The following is a 27716-nucleotide window of genomic DNA, read 5'->3' on the forward strand; positions in this document are numbered from 1 at the left end:
ATTTGAGTTACATTATTTGCTCAACATGCTCCTCTATATTTGCTTTTAAAAAGCATCTGTACATTATTTTAGGTCTTTCTACGATATGTCATTCGTTAATTGAATTTTTCATTTTCGTTTTAGTACTTCTACAATTATTCGGTCAATTTACAATTTCTGATTTGGTGATGGATATCGATTTTGGTTTGCTACATTATTTAAACAATGCTCGTACATTATTTGCTCTATATACTTCTTTATATCTTCTTTTATAAAGCATTTGTGCATTATCCTGTGATACATTATAAGTTCCTATTTTTACATGATTTAAGAACATGTGTTTATGTTACATCATGTATGCAGTTTAGTACATGAATTATATGTATTTTTCCATGCTACATCATGGTAGCTTATTTGTACATCATTGGTTAATACATTATTCTTTGATAAATGTACATTATTGTAAACCAAATCTGTTAATTTATTCTCACTACCACTGTACATTGTTTCTATGCAGTATTTTGATTAAAAAGCTACATTTAGGGGTTGTATTTGTACATTATTTCAGTAGGAAATAATGCTACATTATATATGCATACTTGTACATGACTTTAAAACATTATTTACTGTTACATCATTTAGATAGATTAGTACATCATTTGATACTAATTTTATGCATCATGTTCTGTTACATCATGTAGCTAGATCTGTACATCATGTTCTGTTACATTATTTAGCCATAAAGTACATTAACTGATACTGCATTGTATGTGTTTCTGAATAGGTTCAACGAGTGCAAGAATTGATTCGAGGATGACTTTGACGACGATATGCTCATTGCATTAACGCAACGACAAGCTTTAAAGATGTTCAAAGATGTGCTACGTTATCATTGTGTTGTAAATTATAATGTGCCAAAATTATATTTAAATGTAGACTATAATTTGTATGATGAGGGGCATAAGTTATATCCATTCCCCAAGGGTTTAATAGTCCATGGAGCTAGGGTGTAGTACCAACCCAATAGCACAACGTTCACTAAGGGCAACAAGTTAGAGCCTTTCTTGTAGGATTCAATTATTTATTGTTTTGTGTAGGAGTCTATTTGGTATTCTTACACTTATTAGGTTACATTATTCAGGTTAATTGTTACATTCTTTGTAATTAATGTACTGTCCATTAAAACCATAAATATGTACGTTACCAAAATGACTGAAACCAAATTGACGGAAAAAAGATGCATTAAACTACTACTTTCGTACATTATTCACTGTAAGGCATATACATTATAAGACTATATTTGTACATTATTTCCTGTATAAAATCCAAAACACACATTACAAAGCAAAATTTTATGCATGTGATGATACTATACCCTAGCCTCATGGATTGCTAAATCCTAGGGGAATAATTCGAACTCCCTACCCTCGGTGATGGTTTCATTTCGTGAGTCTATACTACAACCTAGCCCCATGGATTGTTAAACCAAAATGGTATGGATTCAAATCCCACCAAATATTTAATCCTTACACATGCACATCATTTAGTATGATGCATGTACATTAAAGCCAATTTTCCTACATTAGTTACTGTATGAAATCCTAAATACACATAAAAAATGAAATTCAATGCATGTGGTTGTACTATACCCTAGCCCTATAGATTGCTAAACCCCTAGGGGAATGATTCAAACTCCCTACCCTTGGTGATGATTTCATTTTGTGTATGGATATTACAACCTAGCCCCATGGATCGCTAAACCCAAATGGTGTGGATTCAACGTGTTGCAAGACATTAAACTACTTCTTACATACATTATTATACTCTTTTCGTACATTATTATACCGTTTACGTACATTAAATTTTTTTTTTTCAAATTTCATGAGAGGAGCTGCTCACGCGAGACAAGATTCTATACAACAACACTGACCAATTATCATTACTCAATGTATCAAGCAATCGAAACTCGAATTGTCTAAAAGCAAGTGTATAGTTAGCATACATGCCTATATATTATCCACATAAAACAATAAAAACATAAAAATATGGTTTTGTAATTTCTCTTCGACATCAACAAAGGAGGACTAATCTCATTTCAATGCTATAACCACATCAATATCATACTCCAATAAAGGAGAGTTTTGACCTGACACGGGGTTTTAAGAAATATAGTAGAAAGTTGATTGAAAAAGTTAATGGAATATGAATCCTAATTTATATAGTAGCTTTATACTAATAGATGTGAGTGAGATAAAGTACAATGGATTGCTAAACCCAAATAGTATGGATTCAACGTGCTGCAAGACATTAAACTACTTATTACGTACATTGTTATACCGTTTACATACATTATTCGACCGTTTACGTACATTATTATTTTATTGATGACCAAATACTGAAAGTACCGAAGTAGATGAAAACTTAGAGCTCTTAGAATTGTTGGAAAAAATATAACTTGAATTATATTGTTTAGAATCGATGATTGTTGGAAGAACAATATTATTCAATCTGATTGTTACATAATTTAAGTCCAGTCCTTAGCAAACCTTAAGTTTTATACACACATAACTATTAGTAATCTACATCATGCTAGAGGAAACTCTACAATAAATAACTAAAATTGTACATTACTTTCTGCAAAATTACAAGTGGCGGGTTCGGCCGGTTCTGGCTCGGGCTGCTTGTTGGATCGATCTCTTCTTGAAACCAAGAGGGTTTCGTGGGGTGGCGATTGGTGGAGTGGAGGGCGTCGACTCTGGCGCCGACCTCGGCGGCTTTCTTCCTTATGGAGGTGGCGGAGAGGTCGTTGAGGGCGGCGCCGCCTGCGACAATTTGGTCGGGGAAGTTGAGCTTGGTGGTAAGGCCGCGGAGGTAGAAGACGACGGTGTCGTAGGCGCGGACGGCGGCGACGTCAGTGGAGTAGGAGCCGAGCCAGATTCGAGATCTCTTGTTACAAAGAATTCGACTTACAAAGTAGAACAACGGACGTCTACAATGGGGGGAGAGAGATGAGAGAGAAAATCTATTTTAATTTAGAAAAAAAACTAGAATCAATCTTCATTAATCATGTGCTGATATTAGAGGTTGAAATTTATGGAATGAAATAACCGATGCCTAATGGCTTCCCAAAATGACATTTTTGAATTTTTTAAATATTTTAATTAAATACATGAGGCACTATTTTCAGCCATTAGATCTTCAAATTATGGGGCTGAGATTTAGTTGGAAGAATGAACAATAATTAGAAAAATGATATGAATACATCTCTTTTTTAATATTCTTAAGACGAGGATTGTTCAGCTAAGCGCCCCTACGTGGGCGCTTGGTGAGCGACAAATGATGTGGCAATCGTCATCTGCAATTTCCTCTCTTTTTCTCTAATTTCATCTCTCCTCTCGCCCCTCTCCCCTCCCCTCCCCTCCTCTCCTTCATCGTTTCTGCTCATTCTCTATCCCCCTCTCTCCCTACGATTCAGCCAAATCAAGATTCTTCTCTAAATCTATATTTCGAATTTCATGTATACTCAATTATAGCAATCTCTATTTTTTTATTCAACCGGTTTCTAAATCATCTCATTCCTATCTATAATTTTTAAAGAGTAAAATTTTTGAACCATGGCTTCATTCTCTCTCGTCTGTAATTTTTCTTTCTCACCAAATTCTCTTATCTCTATCAAGGAGCTTTTCACCATAGAATCAATACTTCTAATTATTTAATGTATACAAATCGTTCCTACAATTCCCATGGACTTATTTTTGCATCTGTCAAAGAATTTATGCGCTTAATGTTTTCGTCAAAATGGGTTTCTTCCAATTTTTCCTCAGATTTTGTGAAATCAAGTATACAAGCTTTTACATATGTTTTCATTTAATAGATCTATGTAGATCTCTATAAGGAAAAAAAATTATTGCTCAGCATTTAAACTCGTATTGATATATTTTCTTTCACTAAAACACGAAGATTAGATTTTGTAATTACATCCACCACAATAGTAATCCCTTGTCAGTCTAAGATAAAGACTGAGAAATTGTTTTCAAGATCCGAAAAAAGGTTGCAGATAGAAAAAAGTAAGTTACAAGAAGGAATAGGGGAATAGGGAAGATGACGGCGAGATTTTGCCGGGACGATAAAGCATATCAAATGAAGGAATTTTCATATGACTCAAAAATTGCACAACAAAACTGATGGCAGATCACAGATACGAAAATGAAGATGGACATAGGAGGAGAAAAGGGGCGAGGAGGAGAGAGAGAAGGAGAGAAGAGGAGATACGGGAGAGAGGAGAGAGGGAATTAAAAATGAAGAGAGAAAATTGATAATGACGTTGCCACGTCACTAGTCGCTCACGAAGCGCATATATTTGTCGCCCAGCGGATCAATCCCCTTCTTAATACATCTATTTAATATTTTAAAACTATATAGTTAATATTTCAAGCATAATTCTATTGCATCGAGTGACAAAGACTTTGTAGTAGTAGTCAATTACAATAAATTTTTTTATTACAAGCATATTTCAAAAATTCTATCGAAAAGGAACAAGCTAAAACACTAAAAATCAAACTATCAACTGATTAATAGAATTTATATGAAAAAAACAGATAGACTATATTAAGTATCAAATTATTTATAATTAGATATAATAATTTAGTTATTTAATGTGGTAATTAATGCTACAATAATAATTAATTTATAATCGAAATTAATGATTTTTTTTCTAAAATAATTTTAGTGGTAAATTAACATGACACAAATGGTATATAACCTATGATTTTTTTAAATACGTTTATTACTTTGATATATGCATGATTTTAGTTTATCTATAATTAATGAATATGATCTGTATAATGATATTTAATTTGATTTAGCTTTCCTTAAGTAGATATCTATCCATTTAATATGATATTAGGGTAAATTAGTCACAATATAAAAAAAACATAAGGGTATTATGGCATGGAGACATTATGTCTATAAATCACTACCCAAATTTCAAATTCTGCAAATTAAACCAGCCAATATAACACTAAATATTCGTTGTATTATAAATAAGGGAAAATTATACAACGAAAATTAAATAAAAACACTTAACACAACACTTAATATCCATTTTATGAGAGAGGATTTGAGTAAAATTTTAGATTGGAGATTGAAATGGAATGAAAAAAATGAATAAGAAATAGGTTGTATCTATAGAAAATAATAAAGAAAAAATAAATAAAAATTTTCGGACCGACGGTCGCCAGATCTCCGCTGGGACCGCCCCTTCCACGCCGCAAATGAGGTTGAGCCCCCGCTATACCCATCTAGCAGTGGTCCGTCGCGGCGGCGGCACCACTGTGGACACTCTTAGTTCACCCATTAGATTCTTTAACTATAAAAATTATGATTTAATGAAATATCAATTTTCTTTTTTACAAACATTAGTGTAAGATATAGTAACAAGAAGCAAGAACACACCAAATAACAAGAGGTAAAGTGATGTAACAATGAAGCGTTTTGATAATTAGAAACATTGAAACCTCTTATTGAATGATTGAGAAGCTGATACAATATTCTCTTGAATATATACAACTATAATCCAAGAAGATGTAGTATATGTAGGGAAGGGAAGAAGAGAAACCGTTCTAAATTAACAAACTCTCGTGGACTCCCTATTTATCCTAACGGCACCCGAGTCATATTCAGTTCAACAGTATATGTTTCAAAATTCAAAGAAAATGCTTGCTTTTTATCAGATACTACTATGCAATAAAGTCAATAACATATTAAAGCAGCACGTAACATGAAAACAACTGTAGTTTTGAACTCAAAAATGCAAGTAATTAATTACTACTATTTGTAGGGAATTGACCAACTGTATAGATAGATCAGCCAAACCCTAAAACATAACTAAAATTTCCACGTAAAATAATTATAATCAGAATTATTCACACCAATAAAAAACTATAAATAGAGCTCATTTCTATAGACCAAATCAAAAAACAAAAAGCAATTAGCATTAGGATGGGCGGAATTGGTCTTTCTCTCCCTTCTCCTCAAGTTGTGATTGTGACCCAGAATATCATGACGATGATCGAGGGGAAGATCATATCAAGAATATTGAGAAGTAAATAAGATTGCTTATACATTGTATCATGCACAACTATTAATAATATTGTGTATTAGCTTGAGAAAAATAAAGTAAATAGTATAAACAGAAATTCATCTCCGACAATTGCTTTCTTTTTAACAGGAGGGATTGGGATTTTTATGTTGTGTAAATTGTTAGAAAGAGACGATCATTTTACTATTTAATTTGTGGGTTATTCACCAATAAAATTTGAAATTTCATAATAATTATACACAATTTCACCTCATAACACTTGTGTTTAAATGAGCATGCATGTCCTCAAAAACGAAGTTATGAGTGAAGCACATGAGACTCCTTATACCGCCCACCCAGGAAGTACGAAAATGTATCAAGATCTGAAGAAGTCCTTTTGGTGCAATGGTATGGAGAGAGATATAGCGTCATTTGTTGAGAGATGTCTAGCCTGCCAGCAAGTGAAGGCTCTACATCAACGACTATATGGGAAGTTACAACCACTAGAGATTCCTAAATGGAAATGGGAGCACATCGCCATGGATTTCGTGACGGGATTGCCAAGGACTCTGTGAGGGAACACCGCCATTTGAGTAATTATAGACCGATTTACCAAGAGTGCGCTGATAAGGCTCGTTTCATGCATTGGTTTTTGGTGATCTTACATGCCTTTTTGGGGAGATAATGCGCAAATTTGAGATTAAGTGTGCAGATATTGACTGGATTAAGTAAATGCTGCAAATTGACCGAGCAGATGCAAAATGAGCAGAAAAGGAGTAAAAAGTGTCAAAAATCCGCTAGGTCAAAGAGAATTATCAGGAGAGCAGGTGCGTGAAAAATCTGGCGAACCCAGGAACGCACACAAATTACCCGGGGCGGGGAAAAATGAGCAGATTTAAAAGATCATATTTTAAGGGTACAAACATCAAATCATGAAGAGCATTCCCTAGGGATTTGAGCTTGAGGCCTCCCTATATAAAGGGACCAACATGAATGAAGAAAGCAGCGCTTAACGCTACCATTCTCGTAGTTTAAGTAGGAAACTCTCATAGGCGCTTAACGTCACTGCTCTCTTAGTTTAGTTTAGTCGAGTTGCTGATTTCTTAGCTTAGTTTAGATAGTTAACTGTCTTCTTAGCTTAGTTTAATGGTTTCGACGGTGGAATTGACGACTTTGACGTTGGATCCTTGCTTTCTATACCGCTTTTTAAGACGATGTAGTTAGATCTCTAGTTTCATCGGAGGAATTGATGACTCCGCCTTTGGATCTCAACCTATTTCTGGTTTTATGAAGCCTCAGTGTTTATTTTCATGATGATGATGCTATTTACTCATGTTTCTTGGATGCTTTTCGCAATTGGTGGCTTAGATGTTTAGATCCATGATGTTTACATGATTTCCAGTAGTTTAGAGGTTGAGATCTAGTTGTTCACGTGTTCGATTTCTGATGATTTGTTTGACCAACTTCGAGGAGCGGGCGTATTTTCATAGATGGACTTGCGATCAGGGTATCATCAACTAAAGGTCCGACGAGAGGATGTGCCTAAGACTGTTTTTTCGCACTCGTTATGGCCATTATGAATTCGTTGTGATGCCTTTTGGACTGACCAATGCCCCGACAGTTATCATGGACTTGATGAACCGAATTTTCCACGAGTATCTCAACAAGTTTGTGTTAGTTTTCATCGACGACGTGTTGGTATACTCGAAGAACGAGGAGGAACATGGATGGCATCTGTAAACTGTGTTGGAAATGTTACGAAAGGAGAAACTTTATGCCAAGTTCAGTAAGTGTGAGTTTTGGTTGACTCGAGTGAACTTTCTTGGTGATATTGTGACGGCAAATGGAATTCATGTAGACCTAACAAAGGTCGAGGCTGTGCAAAATTGGAAATCGCCGAAGACACCAAGTGAAATTCGCAGTTTCTTGGGATTGGCAGGATACTACCAACGCTTCATCGAGGGATTCTCTAAAATTGCGAGACCAATGACACAATTGTTGAAGAAAGAAATCAAAGTGGTTTGGACACCGGAATGTGAGGCAAGTTTCCAACTGTTGAAAGAAAAATCGACCATAACGCATGTTCTAGCAGTGCCGGCAGCCGACACGGACTTCGTCGTCTATACTGATGCATCAAAAGTAGGACTTGGATGCGTGTTAATGCAAGATGGGAAAGTGATAGCATATTCTTCCCGACAGTTGAGACCGAATGAGCTGAATATTCCGACCCATGATTTGGAACTAGCAGCAGTAGTGCACGACTGAAAATTTGGAGAAATCATCTCTATGGAGTGAGATGCGAAATATATACGGATCACAAGAGTCTCAAGTATTTCTTCGAGCAAAAGGAGCTAAACATGCGACAACAACGTTGGTTAGAGATCTTGAAAGATTATGACTGTGGTATTCACTATCATCCGGGCAAGGCGAACGTAGTAGCCGATGCTTTAAGTAGGAAGAACCAACCGCAATTGGCTTATTTCCTAATGCAAGAGGAAGCGTTGATTCGCGAATTCAACAGAATGAGATTGGAGATAGTGAAAGCGCCCGAGATAGTAGGAAGAAGAATCACGACGCTAGTGATTGAGCCAGATTTGAGAACCAAGCTCATAGTAGCCCAACGACGTGATGAGAAGTTGGAAGAATTACGTGTGAAGGTGAGAGCCGAGAAGCTTGATCATTACTGTGAAGAGGCTGATAATGCTTTGACGTGCGATGGACGATTGTGTGTGCCGAGTGATGAGGCGCTAAAAGATGAGATTTTGAGTGAAGCGCACGACACACCTTACACTGCTCATCCCGGAAGCACGAAGATGTATCGAAATTTGAAGCAACGTTTTTGGTGGAATGGAATGAAAGGGGATGTAGCATCTGACTCAACATTATTTTACCCAAATAATGCCCGCAAGTGTATGGGGTTATCGTAGCAAGTAGCAAGCAAGAGTATATCGTATCCCACAGAGAAAATTAAGTGTAAACCTAAGTACCACGAACAAACTTCAACTACTATCCAGACAATCAGGAAATTTGGTTTTGAATCTTCAATCTTCTTCCAAGAGTTCTTGACAGAGAGAGAGAGAGAGAGTGTGTTTTTGCGGCTTGTGGAGAATGATTTTTCGTTGCCCTAGCTTCTCTCTCTTATTTTTCCTTCAGAAAAATAGCGTCTGGGCTAAAAATCATCAATCAGACGGACCAGGCCGGGTGGAATTATTGCACATAAAATCCACCCGGTCGGGTAGAAGTCTCTGGACTCTTTATGAACAAAATTGGCCACCCGGCCGGGTGGAATTATTGCACATAAAATTCACCAGGCCGGGTATATCCCTGCAGTCCGCGCGGCTTTCGTAGATCGGCCATATCTCTCTCATCCGAACTCCAATTGGGGCGTGTGAGGTACCCACGCGAAGCTCTTTAGATGATGAAGACAATGGTACTCTCAAAATAGGATTTGGACCCCATCTTGATAGGCAGATTAACGTTTGAAGCAGACCCCAGTCACGACTAGGCTCATTTTGACCCTTTTTTTACCTATTTTGACTTCAAATACTGAATAAACTCATCAAAGCACATTTGTAGTGAAATATGGACGTAAAATCAAGTAATATGCATTTCAACACCAATTATCATCACGTTTAACTCCCAATAAAACAGTTAAAATACGAGTTTATCAACTCCCCCAAACTTAATCACTTGTTTGTCCTCAAACAAGAGGCAGAAGACAACTAAATATAAACTCGTACACATAAGTTGGATCTCATCATTGCCTCAGTTAATAAACCATAGCATGCATCAATAACTTCACACACATGTAAACCAACTGATCATTGCTTCAAGTTACTAACACATATGCAACCTTGTCAATTTGCCCTCACAAGATAGATATGTAGTGTAATTCTCCCACTCTCAAAGTGTATAGGTAAAAAAACAAGCTCTCAAATCAATCAATCATGCATAGTTTACCATAGGCTTGCTCGAAATCTAACCCCTCCTCTACTATTTTGTGACTATAAATCAAGGATCTGAAAGGTCTTATTTGTAGGTTGTAATGTAGGCTTTTTGGTTAGGTGAGGAAAATTTGGCCAAAGTGACTATAAACCAAATGAACTACAATAACTTCATCCATAAACATGTCAAATCCTCAGTAGTACTAAGACTCTTCTCATCCACCAATTTTCCCCCAAACTTGGCTTTTTATGCACTTCTAGACTTCGTCTAGCTTATACCTCCTCTAGGCTTCGCTTAGCTTATACCACCAAAGTTATATATTTTTTTTCACAACCTTTTTAATAGTAAAGACACACGTCCACTTTCCCAAAGATATTCAACACAAGACTTTATCTTTCCTAACTCTTTTTCTAATCCCAAGAGTTCTCTTTCCCCCAAACTCGTCTTTTAAACACATCCCCATTGATTAGTTATCAAAGAAAAAGGCTTTTAGGCTCAAACTTGGCTAACAAAGGATTATCAAAATCTTGTGTTTTAGGGTGAAGGTCTTAATAGGCTAGAATGGATGGCCTAACGTCACTTCCTATCTCTATATTCACTATGTAGACTCAAGGAAGATCACGAGCAAGTTCTAGAAACATATAACACAATTGATGAGCCACCACTTTTCAGGCTCTCTCGGGATAGGCTCCTTCAGTGTTGGAGCAGTTATCTTGCTTCCCTTGACAGCAGTTGGTATTTTACCCCCCCCATCCTAGGGGGTTCAGTAGTGATCACCGCGTGCACCGGTGAATGGAGACTATGGTCTGCCTCGATCCATGCTATTGGCTCCGAGTCAGTGGAAGCCATCATCTCCATGTGAAGCTCATAAAAGTCCTTCTTCTTCACTTTTCTTACTGCACTCGATCCTCCTCCTTCAGTAGTCACTTGGTGCTTCAGACGCACCACCTTGCACTCCTCAGTTCTTCCATCCATGCTTCTCGGTTTGTGGGAAAACGTTTGCCTTTCTTCTCCCATGAAGATTGTCAACTCTCCCTTTTCACATTTATATTTGCCTCAACAGTGGCAAGGAAGGGACGTCCTAGCAGTAGGGGGACTCCATTGTCTTCTTCCATGTCCAAGACCATAAAGTCGGCAGGAAAAATAAATTCCCCGACCTTAATCAGTAGGTCTTCCACGATGCCCTCTGGATACGCGACAGATATGTCTGCCATCTGTAGTGTGGCTGAGGTGGGCTTCAAAGTACCGATGTTCAGTTGCTTGAACACCGATAGTGGCATTAGATTGATGCTCGCACCTAGATCGTAGAGAGCATTTTCCACCTTATAGCCCCCAATGAGGCAGTCGACAGTGAAACTTCCAGGGTCCTTCAGCTTGGCAGGCAGTTTCCTTTGCAGCAGAGCACTGCAATTTTCAGTTAGGTTAATAGTGTCAACCTGCCCCCAACTAGTCTTCTGGGCTATCACCTCCTTCAGAAACTTAGCGTACTTAGGCATCTACAGCAGTGCTCGATCAATTGAATGTTCACATGCACCTTTCTGAAGATGTCTAGAAATCGAGTGAACTGCTCATCTTTCTTCTTCTGATTCAGTACCTGTGGGAATGGCACCTTTACTCCAGAAGTGGTGCCAGTATTCTCCTTTTCAGCCTCATTTTCCTTCTCTGCCACGGTAGCCTTGGGCTCAAGAACGGTATCAGATGTGGTCGCAGGCAGTGAGGGAGCTTCATAAATAGTGTCACTCCTTAGATGCACAGCTTTGCATTCTTTGGGATTTATGATGGTGTTCGAAGGGAATTTTCCCGATTAAGTAATAGTACTCACAGTCTGGGAAATCTGGCTTATCTGTGTGTCGATGTTCTTCAGATGAGTGGCCATACTTTGTACATCTGTCTCAACCTTCTCCATCCTTTGATTGTTCTGCTCCATGAGGTTGTTGGACTGTAGCATGAAAGACTTGAGTATGTCTTCCGTGGTCATCTTCTTCGGATCATTAACCACCCCATCAGTAACTGTGAACCCCGGGGGTGGTTGCAGAGCATTATTTGGGTTTCCATAAGAGAGATTGGGATGCCATTTGTTCCCGAACTGATTATATCCTCCACCCTGGAAGTTGGCGCGGTGATTATTGAAGTATCGGTTGTTGTCCCCTTGATTCACATAGTTCACGTCCCCCATTTTTCCTTGGGGTTCTCGAGACGGTTGCCCCATTGCCATGCAGTCGAATTTCATGGTCAACACATCCAACTTGTCGGATAGGGCACTCATAGGATCATGATCTGTAGTAGACGCTACCCTATGCACCTTACTCCTTTCGTTGCTCCATCCTTCGTCATTAGATGCAAACTCATCTATTACTTCAATGGCTTCATTCACTCTTTTCTTGAGAAAATTACTGCCTGAGCTCAAATTCAACTCCCTTTGTGCTTCAGGCACACATCCCTTGAAAAATGTAATAACTTGGACTGTCGGGGTTAACCCATGGTTGGGACACCGTTTCATCAAAGATTTAAACCTCCCCCATGCGTCTCTGATATTCTCTGTAGAAGTCATCTGAAAGGCAATGATCTCGTGTTGTCTCTTTATAGCTTCACTAGGGGGGTAGAATTTCTCCAAAAAATTTTCCACCATAGCATCCCAACTTCTAATTGATCCTGGCTCCAAACTCTCTAACCAGTCCTTTGTTGAATCCTCTAAAGAGAAAGGAAACAGCCTTAGCCGAACCTGCTCATCTGTCACTCCATTCATCTTTGTTGTGTTGCAAATCTGAATGAACTTAGTGATATGCTTGTTGGGGTCATCTGTGGATTTGCCCCTAAAAGCAATGTTCTCCGCCATCTGAATTAGTCCTCTTTTTAGCTCGAAAGTATTGGCCGCGATGTTGCTATGGACAGTTGGATTTGCCTGACCTTGATATACATATTGATTCTGCACAGGCACAGGTGGTCCACGGTTGACCTGTTGACGCAACTCCTCCAGCTGTCGTAGAAGCTCAGCATAATTGGGAGGAGGGGGTGGTGGACCGTTGTTACCTTCTTCGTACTCCATCAGACTAGGAGAAACGGGATCAAACAGAATATGGGTCCTGAACTGGTGATCGGATGGGTGAAAGGTCCCTTTGAACTAAGGATGCTCCTATGCGGTTAGGCGAAGAAGCTTGAATTTTCTGCGTGAGTCTCCTATAGGCGTTCCTCTTCCGGATCGAAAGGCTCTAGAGGCAAGCCTTTAGAATGTGTGTGCATACACCTGAACAAGAAACACAAATGTGAGAACTCAAAAAAATTAAAAATAAAATAAAAAGAAACATAAAGCAGTAAAATCTGAAGTAGTAATCTTGATTATTATCACGATATCAAGCTATATAACACAAAATTGTCCCCGGCAACGGCGCCAAAAACTTGACTCAACTTTATTTTACCCAAATAATACCAGCAAGTGTACGAGGTTATCGTAGCAAATAATATCGTATCCCACAGAGACAATTAAGTGTAAACCTAAGTACCACAAACAAACTTCAACTACTATCCAAACAATCACGAAATTTGGTTTTGAAACTAACAACTACTGAAAACATGTAAATGCAGAGATTAAATTAGAACAATTAAACAAGAGAGGGATTAAATAAGATGATGAAGAAATATGCATAATTCAAGGATTCGATGCACAACTCATAGCTTAACCCAATTGAAACCAATTTACCATTTAAAGTCTCTAGAATTGTTGAATCAATCACAAATGTAGATTAAACCCCCTTCCGAGATGAGATATCTGTAGATTAGGTGTAATAAGTAAAGTCCTCTTCTAAATCTTAGACCTAACTCCCAAAAGTTTGATTAGATTAAAGATCTCACTCATAATCTCAACTCTCCCGAGTTTTATTGAATTAAGGTGTGAATTATTCCTCTTTCAAGATTAAATATTTCATCTCCCGATTACTCTAAGAAATCCTACACTCCCAATTGGTGATCAAGCAATTGATAGGAAAAAGCACAAGAATAATTCAAACAATTACAAGAGCAAGATAAAAACGAAATTAATTGGATTAAAACTATGAATCAATGCATCTTCACCAAGAATTCTGCATAAAAGGCTTTGTTACTCATGTTCAAAGTAGATAACAAAAAGAAACAAAGAAAAACAAGGGAAACCATGATACGAATTACAATTGGCGAAGGAATCGAAGCTTGAATCTTCAATCTTCTTCCAAGAGTTCTTGAGAGAGAGAGTGTGTGTGTTTTTGCGGCATGTGGAGAATGATTTTTCGTTGCCCTAGCTTCTCTCTCTTATATTTCCTTCAGAAAAATCGCGTCTGGGCTAAAAATCGTCAGTCAGACGGACCAGGCAGGGTGAAATTATTGCACATAAAATCCACCCGGTCGGGTAGAAGTCTCTGGACTCTTTATGAACAAAATTGGCCACCCGGCCGGGTGGAATTATTGCACATAAAATTCACCAGGCCGGGTATATCCCGGCAGTCCGCGCTGCTTTTGTAGATCGGCCATATCTCTCTCATCCGAACTCCAATTGGGGCGTGTGAGGTACCCACGCGAAGCTCGTTCGATGATGAAGACAATGGTACTCTCAAAATAGGATTTGGACCCCATCGTGGTAGGCAGATTAACGTTTGAAGCAGAGCCCAGTCACGACTTGGCTCATTTTGACCCTTTTTTACCTATTTTGACTTCAAACACTGGATAAACTCATCAAAGCACCTTTGTAGTGAAATATGGACGTAAACTCAAGTAATATGCATTTAAACACCAATTATCATCACGTTTAACTCCCAATAAAACAGTTAAAATACGAGTTTATCAGCATCGTATGTGGAGCGATGTCTAGCGTGTCAACAAGTGATGGCCTTACACCAACGGCCATATGTGAAATTACAACCACTTGAAATTCCCGAGTGGAAGTGGGAGCATCTAGCTATGGATTTCGTGACGGGTTTGCCGAAGTCACAAAAGGGCAACACTGCGACATGGGTAATTATCGATCGACTTACTAAAAGCGCGCACTTCTTACCGATTAAGATTACTTATGGAGCGGACAAGTTAGCTAAACTCTACGTGAGTGAGATTGTACGTTTGCATGGAGTGCCAAAGACCATTGTATCCGACCGCGATACGAAGTTCATATCAAAGTTTTGGATGAGTTTGCAACGGGAATTGGGCACACAATTGAACTTCAGCACTGCTTATCACCTGCAATCGGACGGGCAGTCAGAGAGGACAATTCAAACGCTTGAGGATATGTTGCGAGCCGTTGTCCTAGATCGAGGGGAAAGTTGGGAAACTGTTTTACCATTGGTTGAATTCACCTACAACAATAGCTATCAAGCGACGATCGATATGGCTCCGTATGAAGCTTTGTATTGCAGGAAGTGTCAATCCCCACTCTATTGGGATGAAGTTGGTGAGAGGAAGATGTTAGGACCCGACGCTATAAGGGAAATGACCGAAATTGTGCATCAAATCCGCGCAAGGATCAAAGAAGCTCAAGATAGGCAGAAGTCGTATGCTGACGTGCGCCGAACAGAGATCAAATTCGATGTTGGTGACAAAGTATTCTTGAAAGTATCCCCGGTGAAAGGAGTTGTGAGGTTTGGAGTAAAGGGCAAGCTGAAACCGCGTTTTGTAGGGCCGTACGAGATTATCGATGAAGTAGGTCCTGTAGCGTACCGTTTGGCGTTACCTCTCAGCTTTGGGAACGTGCACAACGTGTTCCATGTGTCGCAATTGCGCAAGTACGTGTTCGACCCCAGGCATGTGATTCATCAAGAGGAATTGATCCTAACCCCCGACATGAGCTACGAGGAAAGGCCCGAGGCAATCCTAGATCGGAAGGTGCAAGGGATGCGAAACACCATGGTCCCGAGGAATCCACGTGGGAGTTAGAAGATAGAATGAAAGAAAAATACTCCGGGTTGTTTATGTGAGACGGTCAAAAATTTCTGTTAAGAGGGGAAGGATGTAACATCCCAAAATTTTTGGTGACTTTTATTTTTATATATCGATTGGAAATTTCATTTATGAAATTTAATTGCTGTTACGTGATTGAGTTGACTATGTGGAATAAATTGTCATGGGTGATTTGGAATGAAGTGTTATTTATATTATCCAATGTGGGGGATTAATTTAAATAAGATCATGCATTTTGTTCTAGCCAAATAAAGTGGCTATTTTTAGCCCATCCAATGGGTGGAATCTATATTCTCTTTCTTGGATTTAATTAATTGTTTTGGGATATTTATTCAAATTAAATCCAATTAAACCTTGTCACATTTTATCTCCTCACCATAATTGGATTAATGTTTGAATTATTCCCTTATGGGAAAGAGACCCAATTTTCGGCACCCCCTTTTTATTAAGAAGGAATTTATATATGTTGTCCCAATTTGTGGAATTCCTTCTTTCAAATAAATACCAAATTAATACCTTAGTCAACTAATTGGGTACGTGAATATTTTCCTTGTACTTTATTCTCCATATCACATGCCCTTTATGCTTCAAATTTCCTCGTGGAAATTTATTTAATTGTTACCTATTTTATAAGAGTCTTTTCCTAAAAAGAAATTACCAAATTTAAATCCTATTCTATTTAATTGATGATTTAAATAATATCCTTGTGCATTCCCTATGGAATTTTTGGCTCTCTCTTTCTTTCCTACTTGGAGATTTAATTTATTTTGTTCCCTTGTTTATGGAACAGTCATTATTTTATTTCCTAAATTGTGAATCTATTTCTCTCCAAGTAAATACCAAATAAATTCTTTATTAAATTTTTTAACCCAATTTTCAAAATTTTCTTTTTTTTAATTGTGGGATATTATTTATTGGCATCTATTTTATTCCTCCACAATTAAATAATTTTTGGGATTAAACCTAGGACTATATAATCACCTAAACTAAACCCTAGCCCACATTCTCCCTCAAATTTTCGTCCACCTCCATCCTCTCCCTCTCTTCACATGCCACTCTCATCTCACGCTCTTCATCCTCTCCAAAAGTCCCTCCATCCTTGTTCTTGCATCCGCTGGAGTTGGATTTTCAAGAGTTCCCAACGAATCGCGTCAATACTTGCTTCTACCGTTTGATTCAAGAAGGTATAACTAAAATCTTTTCCCCATTTTCTCCATTGAAACCTTGTTTTTGATTCCCTCATACATATAGTGAGTGTAGGAATCATAGATCGCATAATTAATTGATGGGAATTTGTGTTTTGTATGAGGAGAATTGTGAATATGCGATTTTGAATGAATATGTGTGAAGTTTGAGTGTTTCATTGGGGAATGATGTGTGATTATATGAGAACATGATTGTGAGAACCTTTTGAAGCATGTTTGTTTGTGTGGAGCATGAAAATTTGTTTTTGGATGAATGAGGAAGAAACCCTAATTTCGAAATTGTGAGACCTGAAAACTGTGGTGTTCGGACAGTGGATTCCGACGTGAGTTTGACTGACCAAACGATCTTATTTTGGTGCGAATTTTTAACTGAGTAAACTTCAAGGTGTTTTCTGTAATGTGTGTAAATTCGGCCCTTTTTGACGAAAGATGAATTTTTAATAAATTTTTGAAGTCGACTACGCAATTCTGCCACAAACTTGTATTCTCGCCCAGAAAGTTTCGTTTTCTATTTGACCGACCAAATTGCCTCATATTGATATGAATTTTGAACTGGATGTAATTTGAAGTGTCTTCTTTGTTGTGTGAAAATTTCAGCCTCATTGGACATCGGATGAATATTTGGTAAATTTTTCAATTGAACTGCGCAGTGCTGCTAGAATTTTTGTGTTCCGACCAGAGAGTTTCATTGTTGTTTTGACTGACCAAATGACATGATTTTGGTGTGAAATTTTAACTGAATGAACTTGAATGTGTCTACTATGTTGTGACCAAATTTTAGCTTCATATGAGGTCGGATGGATTTTTGGTGATTTTTACAAACAACTGCACAGTTTTGCCAGATTTGTTGCTACGTTAGAATATCATTTGTTGCCAATTTGGGTGAATTATATGATGCATGTATGATTAAGGAATGTATCCTATGATGTGATTATGTGTGATACGTTAAGAAATATTGGCATGTTTTCCTTATGTTGATGAATGTTGGGATGGGAAATTTAAGAGAACGATGAAAGTAACGATATGGCATGCATGATAATGTGAATTGATGGACGGCTGATTTGTGTTGTGATGTTGGCAAGGGTTATTGTGTGTACGTGAGCACAAGGAACGAGGGTTGCCTTAAGTGGATATTGAATTGTTTAAGCAAACGAGGTGGGCTTTCTTTTACTAAACTCTTTTATTTTTCCAAAGTATGATTGTGGCGCTATAAGGGTGGTTTAAATGTTATGTCATGCCATGGATTATTTTGATTGAGATTGTGTGCCTGATGCCTAGTTCGTCTGAGTTTACTCCGTTAGGCTATATGGCTATGTGTGAAACGAATTCGGGTCTGAGTTGGGCCGCAAACCCTTTCAGGATGTGTACACTGGTGGGATCGGGAGCCGTCCTTGCTAGTCGGCCGGTCTCGTGGGCGAATAGTGTGGCCACACTTTCGTCACACTGTGATATGATGATTGTGATTGATGGATTTATGAGAAAGTGGGGAGATCGATTGTCTGGCCAGACTATGAAATGTTTTTGTGTTCTCGGTGATATTTCTTAACTACGTATAAAACTCGAGATCACTGGTATGGATGACATAACTGTATAAAATGTTTTCAGCATGAGCCCATTGAGTACAACAAGTACTCAGCCCTGCATATGTCTTTCCCTATGTGCAGGTTGAGCGGGATGTTGCGAAGGATGTTGAGTCGGCCTAGGATCTTTGGATGTGTTGTGTCTTCATACATAGGCGTCATCCTTGACTCTCTTTTGAAACTTTATTTACGCTGCTATATTCTTTTTGAAACTATGTCACAAGCGTTTATTTTATGTCGTACTGTTTTGAGCATGTCCCATTGTGTAAGGCTTTAGTTCGATGTTTACCTTGTTACTCTAAAATGGTTCTTTTTGTTTTCGTAACTAAACCAAATATTTTTTTCTTTGGAAGTTATTTGGATTTTGATATTTATTTTCCTTGCTGCTTCTTTTGAAAACAATCATTTGCTAAAAGTCTTTACTAAGTAATAATAAATTTTATCACATTTAGTTTCTTTAAAGCTAATTAAGTTTTCATCTAAAATGTTATCTTTAAATGTTGTCTTTAATGCTATCCCGTGGTCACGATCGCCTCGTTTGTAGTACCCCTAGTATGGGCGGTCATGACATTATTATTGCCTAACTGGTCAGTTTGCTAAGTACTTTTCGAGAATCTGCTGGGTCGGGTAGATAGGAAGGAATTTGAATTTTTTTGGACTGAACCAGTATACTCCCAGGACTACTTTAGCAAAAGTTGTACATAGTGTGAATATGTTTTTTTTCTGAAATTCCTTATTGAAATCTAAACAAAGAAAAAAATTTAATCCCAAAAATATTTTTGAAATTCTAAGTAAATCTGGGAAAGAAGTTTATAAATTAAAAAAAATTAGATCTTACATCCACTTGACCAGTTTGCTTAAGAATTTCAAGTTTTAGTTTCGCAGGTCGGGAAGAGAGTACAAGGGACCACCAAGGAATTCCAAGGATGAAGCTCCCAATTCAGGAAATAAGAAAGACGACTACCTGCCCAGCAGAATGGCAAGTAAGAAACAGGGGAAATAGAGGATTCCGCCGAGCAGGGGGTGGCCAAATCTGCTCTACAAACTCCAGAACTGTCGATGTTGATGTACCAGCAAGTGTGAATGTGATAAGGCTCATTTCATGCATCGGTTTAAGGGTAAAATGTACACTACTTGATCTGTTTATCGTGCAAAACAAGTGTTAAAATGTGCAGAAATGCTACTTGACCAAGGCAGCAAGGCCGAACTGATCAAGCAAGTACAAAAGGCGAAAAAAGACCAAGAATCGGGGGAGTTGATCAAGGGGGAACGATCAAGCAGTTAGGTGGGGACCGCTGGCTTCTAGAAGAAGAACACGTGAGGAAATGAGCTGGATATGGCGCACCATTCTGTTATCAAGGACGGCGTTCTAGAAGAGGACACATGACAGCTTATGAGACGCAAGGACGGAGCTGAGTCATGAATCTGTTACTCAAAAGCGTCGTCGTTCTAGAAGAAGGGCACGTAGCAATCAGTGAATCGCTCATTCTAAGCATGAGTGAAAATTGCCTGTCAAGATCGTTATCCAGCTGGAGGCAGAATCGAGCTTATAAATAGAGGGTGTTCCACCACAAGAAAGAGCAGATCCGAGACCTTACTTTCCGTCTAGATTAGCTTAGTTTAGTTATCTAGTTTAGTCCAGTTCTCTAGCTTAGTTTAGATAGCTTAGTTTAGATAGCTTAGTTAAAAGGGCGACCCAAGGGAGCGCTGCAGAATACTCATTTCTGTTAGCGTAACTTAAGTTTTCCGCTGAGATTCTTCTCAGTTTACCACTTTCTTAGTTTCGAAGTGTTAGCTTAGTTTAACTTCACGCTGTAATTAGTCTTAGTTTAATCGAAGTTATTTTCACTTTTAATCCGCGCATTTACTTTTCTGTTGTTACCTACAATTCACTTGACCTAGTAGTTAAATTTCCATTGATCAAGCTAGCTAGTTCAATTCTGCCTAGATTAAAAACAGTAGTTAAAAACTCCCAAGTTAAAGCGTTGCAGCAACCAACCCCCCTGTTCACTACTCACACACTTGACACACCAACTTCTATGTGGGATCGACCCCGAACTTACCGCTTTACTGTTAAAGTTGTGCAAAATTGGGAGTTATAAATTACTTTGGCAAGGAGGAAAGAGCGAGAGCTAGAGTGCATTGATTAAGTGGCAACAACATTTGCTAACTGATCCAATCGGTTCGGTTATCATTCCATATAACTTGATCCGCATTCTTTTCGTGTCTTTCCAAGTCCTTTCAGAATGCAACCCTCATTATCAGCAAGAGGACCAAGAAGGCAAGCACCACCAGCACCCCCAGGAAGGCTGACTCCCAAAGGAGCCAGGGTCAGAATTGATCCACCACCCCTAGTAACCAAGTAAATTTTAATTTCTGTTTTTAGCTTTTAGTTTTTTCAGTTTAGTTTTTTAGTATGCATCCTAGGTTGTTTATTGGTGTTTCTATGCCTTCTCCCACTTAGGCCATGTCTTGGCCTAAGTGTGAGAAGTTTGTGTGTTTAGCATGTGTTGTTTTCTGTGTTTCTTATGTATCTGCTCACACTTAGCCCATGGCTTGGCATAAGTGTGAGGAGACTGTTATGTATATATGTCTTGTTTGTGTTTTACCTTCTTACACTTAGCCCAATGCTTGGTCTAAGTGTGAGAAGTTTGTGTTTTGTTGTGTTTGTTTCATGTCGCCACTAATTGCCCTATTTTCCACTTCATTGGGATTGCTTGGGGACAAGCATGGATGGAGTGGGAGCGGGGAGAGCAGTTAGTGCAGTCAGTGTCAAGCATGTGAATAATCTGTTAGGTCTAAGAGTCAGTTGAAAGTTTTTTTTAGGTTCGGTGTTTATGCATAATTGGTATAACAAATAGCAAAAGCCCCTTAGGGAAAGTAATTGAAGAGAGAATACATGCCAATTTGTCAATCCTTCTTTCTCTTAATAAATCAAAGTCAGTTATATGAAGTAAGAACGATTGCCTAAATTTGAGACCAACTGTGAAGCCCTCTTCAAAGTGAGTTATAAGCCTAGAGTAGAAACTTTCTACTAAACACAATAAAAAGAATAGAGTGGCTGTCATTGATGCTAAGAGAAAAGTGACACAGATAGTAAGGACTAAAGGCAATAGGGATAACCATTTTGAGCTTAATTCTTTCGAACTTGCTGAACCTGCCTCATTGGAAGAGCAACCCCTAGTGAACACGTTGGGCCTGTACTAAATTTTCTCCATTTTTTGGAACCATTAGGCTTCATGCCATGTGAACAAGGGGGCAGGGATGGAGTAGCTTGATGGTAGGTGTAACGTCCCACTTTTTCGAACCCTAATTTTTGAACCCTAAGATGATTGTATTTATTGCTTTGATTGCCGCAATTAAATGACGAATTGTTATGTACTTGCGTTGGTGACCTAATTTTGATTTGACCGAGTCAAATTCGTTGATTTTATGACGTGACTTAAATTAATTGATGTGGAATGAAATATATAGTGGTGAATTATATTTTAAGGGGAGTGGGATTTAATTAGGATCATCAATAATTACCTTACCCATTTTTATTGGAATTTTCGACCACTATGAATTTATGGAGAGGAATTCTATTTTCTTGGATTTAATTATTTGTTTGGGATAATTATCCAATTAAATCCAAAGCCAATTATTCTTTATTTCCTCCATGGAAATTTCGACCCCTATGTCTTGTTCAAGGAGATTTCGAAATCTCCTAATTTTTGGGATGAGGGAATTCATTCATTATTTATTTTGATCCCTTAATTATTTCTTTCCATGATTTAATTGGAGTATCCTAGCAAATCTTTCCTTACTTTCATTTATTAAAGATTGGAAATTATTCCTTGTGGAAGGAGTTAAATCACACGCCTACTACCATGTAATTTGGGGAGAATTTTTATTAATTTTCCTGCTCCGTATTATTTTATTCTACTCCGTGAAATACCAAATAAAATCATAGGCTAATTAAATAGCCCATGATTTTCGAAATATCCTCCCTTATTCTCCCTCAATTTACACGCCAATCATCCCCCCAAATCTCTCAAATCTTTATTTGATTTATTCTCCCAAATCTTCAATTAATTATGGGATATATTATTTCCTAACTCTATAAATAAAAGACTAAACTAAAACCTAACCCTAGCCTCCAATATCACACGCCTACTTCCATCTCCCACACGTCCATTCCCTCTTCTCCACTCTCCCACACTTGTTCTTCTACTCTACTCAAGATCCTTTCGATTCGCCAAGAGTTTGTCGAAGAATCAAGAGTTTTAATCGTTTCTACTGATTGTTTTGTTCAAGAAAGGTACATTCAAGCCTCTATTCTTCATTCCTCTCCATCTCAACTCTTCTTTTGTCTCCCTCATGCATCTAGTGATTGTTGGGATTTCGAATCTAAGGATTTAATCGGTGGGGAATATGTGTTTGTATGTGTGTATGCGTTTTGAATGCAATTTCGTGATGTCTAAATAAATCGTTGGTGAATGATGTATGATTATATGAAAACATGATGTGAGGACTCTTTTAAGAATGTTTGTGTGTTAAAACCATGAAAAGGTTGTGTTTGAATGCATAGGGATAAAACCCTAATTCGAAATTTTAAAGCATTTAAAACTGTGGATTCGGACAGTAGGTTCCGACACGTTTTTTACTGACCAAATGAACTCCGTTTTACTCGATTCTTTTTTCTGAGTAAACTTCATGATGTGTTCTGCGTTGTGTGTGAATTTCAACTCATTTGGACTAAAGATAAAGTTTTTGTGAATTTTTAAAGTTGACTGCACATTTCTGGCAGAAACTGTTTTCTCGACCAGTAGGTTACGTTTTCGATTTGACCGACCTAAAAAGGTTATTTTGACATGATTTTTAAACTGGAAGTTGTTTGATGAGTCTACTGCCTTGTGGTAAAATTTTAGCCCCAACGGAAGTCGTGTGAAAGTTTGAGGATTTTTATAAAATGGTTGCGCAATGCTGCATGATTTATATATGTGATGACGTGATGTGTTATTCAAAGACGGGGAAAAGGGGAAACGTTAGGGACATGCATAATGTTAAGTCGATGTTTGTGACTGATTGATAGTATATTATCTAAAAGGTGATAACTCGTGCACGAAGCATGATAACAAAGGGAAAGCAGTACTTGAAATCTAAACGGTCGAGGTGGCCTTTCTTTTACTAAAAACTCTCTTACGTTTAAAAGTATGATTGTGGAGCTATAAGGGTGGTTTAAAGTGATTATCATGTCGTGATTTGTTTTAACGTGCCTATCTGATGTGGCTTTTGCCACTGTTATATAAATCGAATTCGGGTCCTCGTAGGGCCGCAAACCCTACGTGGATTAGTGTACACCTATGGTAGATCGTGTGCTAGCGTACGAGCTGGCCGGTCTAGTGGCTTGGTTTGTGGCCACATTCCAAGTCATGTATTGGCAGATATGGTTGACGACGATGGGGAAAAATGACTGCGCAGTCTCTATTTTGAACAACGGAAAATATTTTGGTGCCTCTGGCCTTTCTAAAGCTCAAACCCCGATGGTTACCTACGTATGGCATGATAATATATACTCTTATTCAAAATGTTTTCGGCATGAGCCACTGAGTATTTTCAAAAGTACTCAGCCCTGCATATGTTTTCTCTATGTGCAGGTTGAGCAGCGACGAACGGTTGGTGGTGTTGAGCAGAACTAATAATATGCTATGGTTGTTTTGAAACTCCGAGTGTCGTTGTGTCTTCACACATGACTTCACTCTTCTCTTGGATGCTTCCGCTGTGATATCTTCTTTATCAATTTCTATTTAACTATGAAACTCTTCGTTTGAATGTTGAAAACTCGTTTTTTTTTTTAATGTCAAACCCTTAGTCTTTTCATTTATTTTAACATAAATTTCCTTGGTCGTTTAATTGTTAAACTTAAATTTTGGTCAAACCTTTATTGAAATCCTAGTCTTTTATGCCCGTTCATTAAGCCCCTTTAAGTCGCGATCGCCCGCTTTCATTAACCCTAGGGGGCGGACGTGACAGTAGGGGTAGAAGATAGATTGAGAAATAAGGGAAAAATGAGAAAAAGTAAGGAAAAAAATAAACGGGCAAGGAAAGTAGTAACTTGACCCGAGAAAAATAGTTAGAATATAGGCAGAAAAAAAGTGTATACATGTTATCAGGCCTATGAAAAAGAAAAAAATCAGAAATGCAAAAAATGGGCAGGAACAGTTGTTACATGACCCAAGAAAAAAATACAGATAGAAAAAAAAAAGAGAAGGGCAGAAAAATTTTATGGCCCAGAGAAAATAAAGTAGGGAAAATAAGGCTAATTAGTCATGCCTCTCAGGGCTCGCCGGACGATCTGTTGGCCTCCTCCTTTCCTCGCGCATGGCCTCCTGCTGCTCCTTCTGCCTCTCCTGCCTAGCTTTCGTGTAGAAGCGAAGCTTCCCTCCGGGCAGCCGTTCAAGTACATGTATTCATACAAAGAAATTCAGGTCAAATAATTCGGGCTTGGGGCATCAGCTGGGACGCTCCACGTCCTCCTGGAACACCAGGGTCCAATTCCGCTTTAATTAGGCCCCGAGAATATGGCAGACGTTGAGGTTGCGGGCAGGGCGAGTGGCAATCTGATTTTTCGAGTAAGCAAGCCAGTAGCCAAAGTACACCCTTCTCTGCTCCCTCATGCTCCACATAAAGTAGAGCTCGGCCAAAGTAATGATCGCCAGTGTATTGGCTTGGCCAAGAAGATTGCATGCCGGATCAGCAATATGGGTACCTCTGGACTCAGAGGCTTTAAAGTCGGGGGCACGTCGGTTGCACAAGGCTTCCCAGACGGCCTGCTAATCAAACTCTAGCTTCCTCTGAGGAATGCATATGTCGCGGCCGAACCATTCCCACTGGCGAACTGTGCATCTGTGTGGAGTCTCATTCTTATGGAGAACTCGTTCAGGCTCATCGTCTGGGCACGGCCGAACACCCTGAAGGAGATGCTCCTGGCCTCCAAGTCTATGCTTCCGGTGAACCGGAAGGACGCGAAAAATTTCTTGGCCAAGGCCTCCGGCACGAAGGTCTCCTCAATCTCCAGCAGCCAGTCAAAACCAATCCCAGTGATATACTGGGTAAATTTCACCTCGATCCGGATAGTCTCCAGGGCTGGCTGGTGGAGTTTCTTGCCGGCCTTTAGCCGCTTCTGGGGGGTTACCCTCAGGTGGCCTCCTTCTGCCACTTGGGGTTTTCAAATTCCAGCATCCGCTGGAGGAGGTCCGTGGTCAATATCACAGTGGTGTTGCAGGCCTTCCTTGTTGCCTTCGGGATGTTCGGGCCCATCGAAGCTCTCTAGCCTCGGATTCGCTGCCCTCATCTCCTTCTTGTGGAGGGGCAGGTTGGTCAGCAATAATATTGAGAAAATATGTGATTGATACATTCTCTACATAATAAGTATATCTAGCCGTTCATGCATCCACTACAATAAATATATAAAACTAGGGACGCAATTACTCGCCTTAGAGTATTTTTGAAAAAATAAAAAATCTACGACGCAAAAATAAGTGTCTCTAAATTAGAGGCAAATTAAATATATATGTCTCTAAATACTTAAATTAGAGACACATTAAATACATGCGTCCTTAATGTTAAATTAAGGACACTATAAATAGATGTTGTCTCTAAATTAAGGACACTATAAATAAATGCGTCTCTAAATTAGAGATTGGATTATTTAGAGACACCTCTCAATATGATTGGATTATTTGTGTCCTTATTTTTGTTTGGCACGTCACCAATAAGGATGCTTTTTGAAACATAAGTGATTATTTAGGGACATAAAAAAGGGTCTTTAATGGAATAAAAAAAAAGCGTCTTTAGCCTTTCTTTTTTCTTATAGTGATCAAAGCTATATTCTATTCTTCTTATAACTAAAATTTTCCTTCGTCTATACACCATTATTAAAAATACTAATTACTGAAGGTCGGCGTGAACTTATATACTCTGAAATAATTAACATTAATTAAAGTGAGAGTAAACGGGTCGTCTTAGAAGAAGAATTAATGGGTCTTGTCCGGTTTTGGGCATCAATAACTAGATTTAAACAAAGAGCCTAAATGAATGGACCAATATATTTTGGGGTCAATCAAATACTACCAGATTCAGGGGCAATGTTTGACCCACTGGAATGAAAATTAGGACTATGAAGTTATGAAGCCTTGAAGGAAAGAACCAATCTTTGATCAAGAATGTGCAAAACTAGAGTCCTAGATACGAGCAAAAAAATATCTAGAATAGGACCTAAATATGAACATATATATATTACTGACTTAGCTCATTCACATGTACCATAATTGTCAATGAAAAACTGAAAAGCTCCTTACTGTGAATAGAAAGTTGAAGAGTTCCTTCTAACGAACCTAGAAATTTAATGAAGAATGAAACAACTTTTTGAAATGAGCTTAAACTTTCAGCGAAGGAAATTAAATACTATAGATCTCCACTATAAATAGATTCAGAAAAATACAAACAGAAATTCATCCCCCACGATGGCTTTCTTTTCATACTCATGGGGTTATATTTTCTAACAAGAAGACTGAAATTTTTATGTCACGTGTGAATTGTTAGAAAGAGACGATCATTTAATGTTTAATTCGTTTCTGTTCATACTCATTATAACTTCATAACACTTGTGTTTAAATGAGCATGCATGTCCTCAAATATTTTTTCATATGTTGGAACTCCATATATGTTTTCATCAACGCTCTATTATTAATTAGCATTACAATGAAGTAAATACTTAGAATTGGAATATGAATATACGGTAATAATGCTTCAACACATAAGTATAAGCAACAAATTAAAGTTAGTCAATCAGGAACACTTAGTAGATGATGGAGTAGTATAATTTCATATAATTTTATTTAGTTACATGGTAATTTTATTTAAATATGACAGTTGGAGATTGGTGCATGGTGACCAACACCAACATTAATTATTATACATACCACATAACACGCCAAAAGACATATCATACGTATGTCTTTGGACGTC

At 38.2% G+C, this 27716-nt stretch overlaps 2 protein-coding genes across 2 annotated transcripts; both read right to left on the reverse strand.

Annotated features, from left to right (window-relative positions):
* Window positions 1-1858: 1858 nt before the first annotated feature.
* LOC121797097 (ethylene-responsive transcription factor ERF014-like) lies at window positions 1859-10978 on the reverse strand. Its single transcript, XM_042195824.1, has 3 exons — window positions 10748-10978; window positions 2626-2925; window positions 1859-1891 (listed from the first exon to the last, which is right to left on the reverse strand). Exons 1-3 carry the CDS (start codon window positions 10976-10978, stop codon window positions 1859-1861), a joined length of 564 nt encoding a protein of 187 aa, XP_042051758.1.
* Window positions 10979-11028: 50 nt separating this feature from the next.
* LOC121797098 lies at window positions 11029-13049 on the reverse strand. Its single transcript, XM_042195825.1, has 3 exons — window positions 11822-13049; window positions 11598-11725; window positions 11029-11499 (listed from the first exon to the last, which is right to left on the reverse strand). Exons 1-3 carry the CDS (start codon window positions 13047-13049, stop codon window positions 11029-11031), a joined length of 1827 nt encoding a protein of 608 aa, XP_042051759.1.
* Between the last annotated feature and the right edge of the window lie 14667 nt (window positions 13050-27716).

This window comes from Salvia splendens, chromosome 3 (assembly GCF_004379255.2).
Source record: "Salvia splendens isolate huo1 chromosome 3, SspV2, whole genome shotgun sequence".
Taxonomy (NCBI): Eukaryota; Viridiplantae; Streptophyta; class Magnoliopsida; order Lamiales; family Lamiaceae; genus Salvia; species Salvia splendens.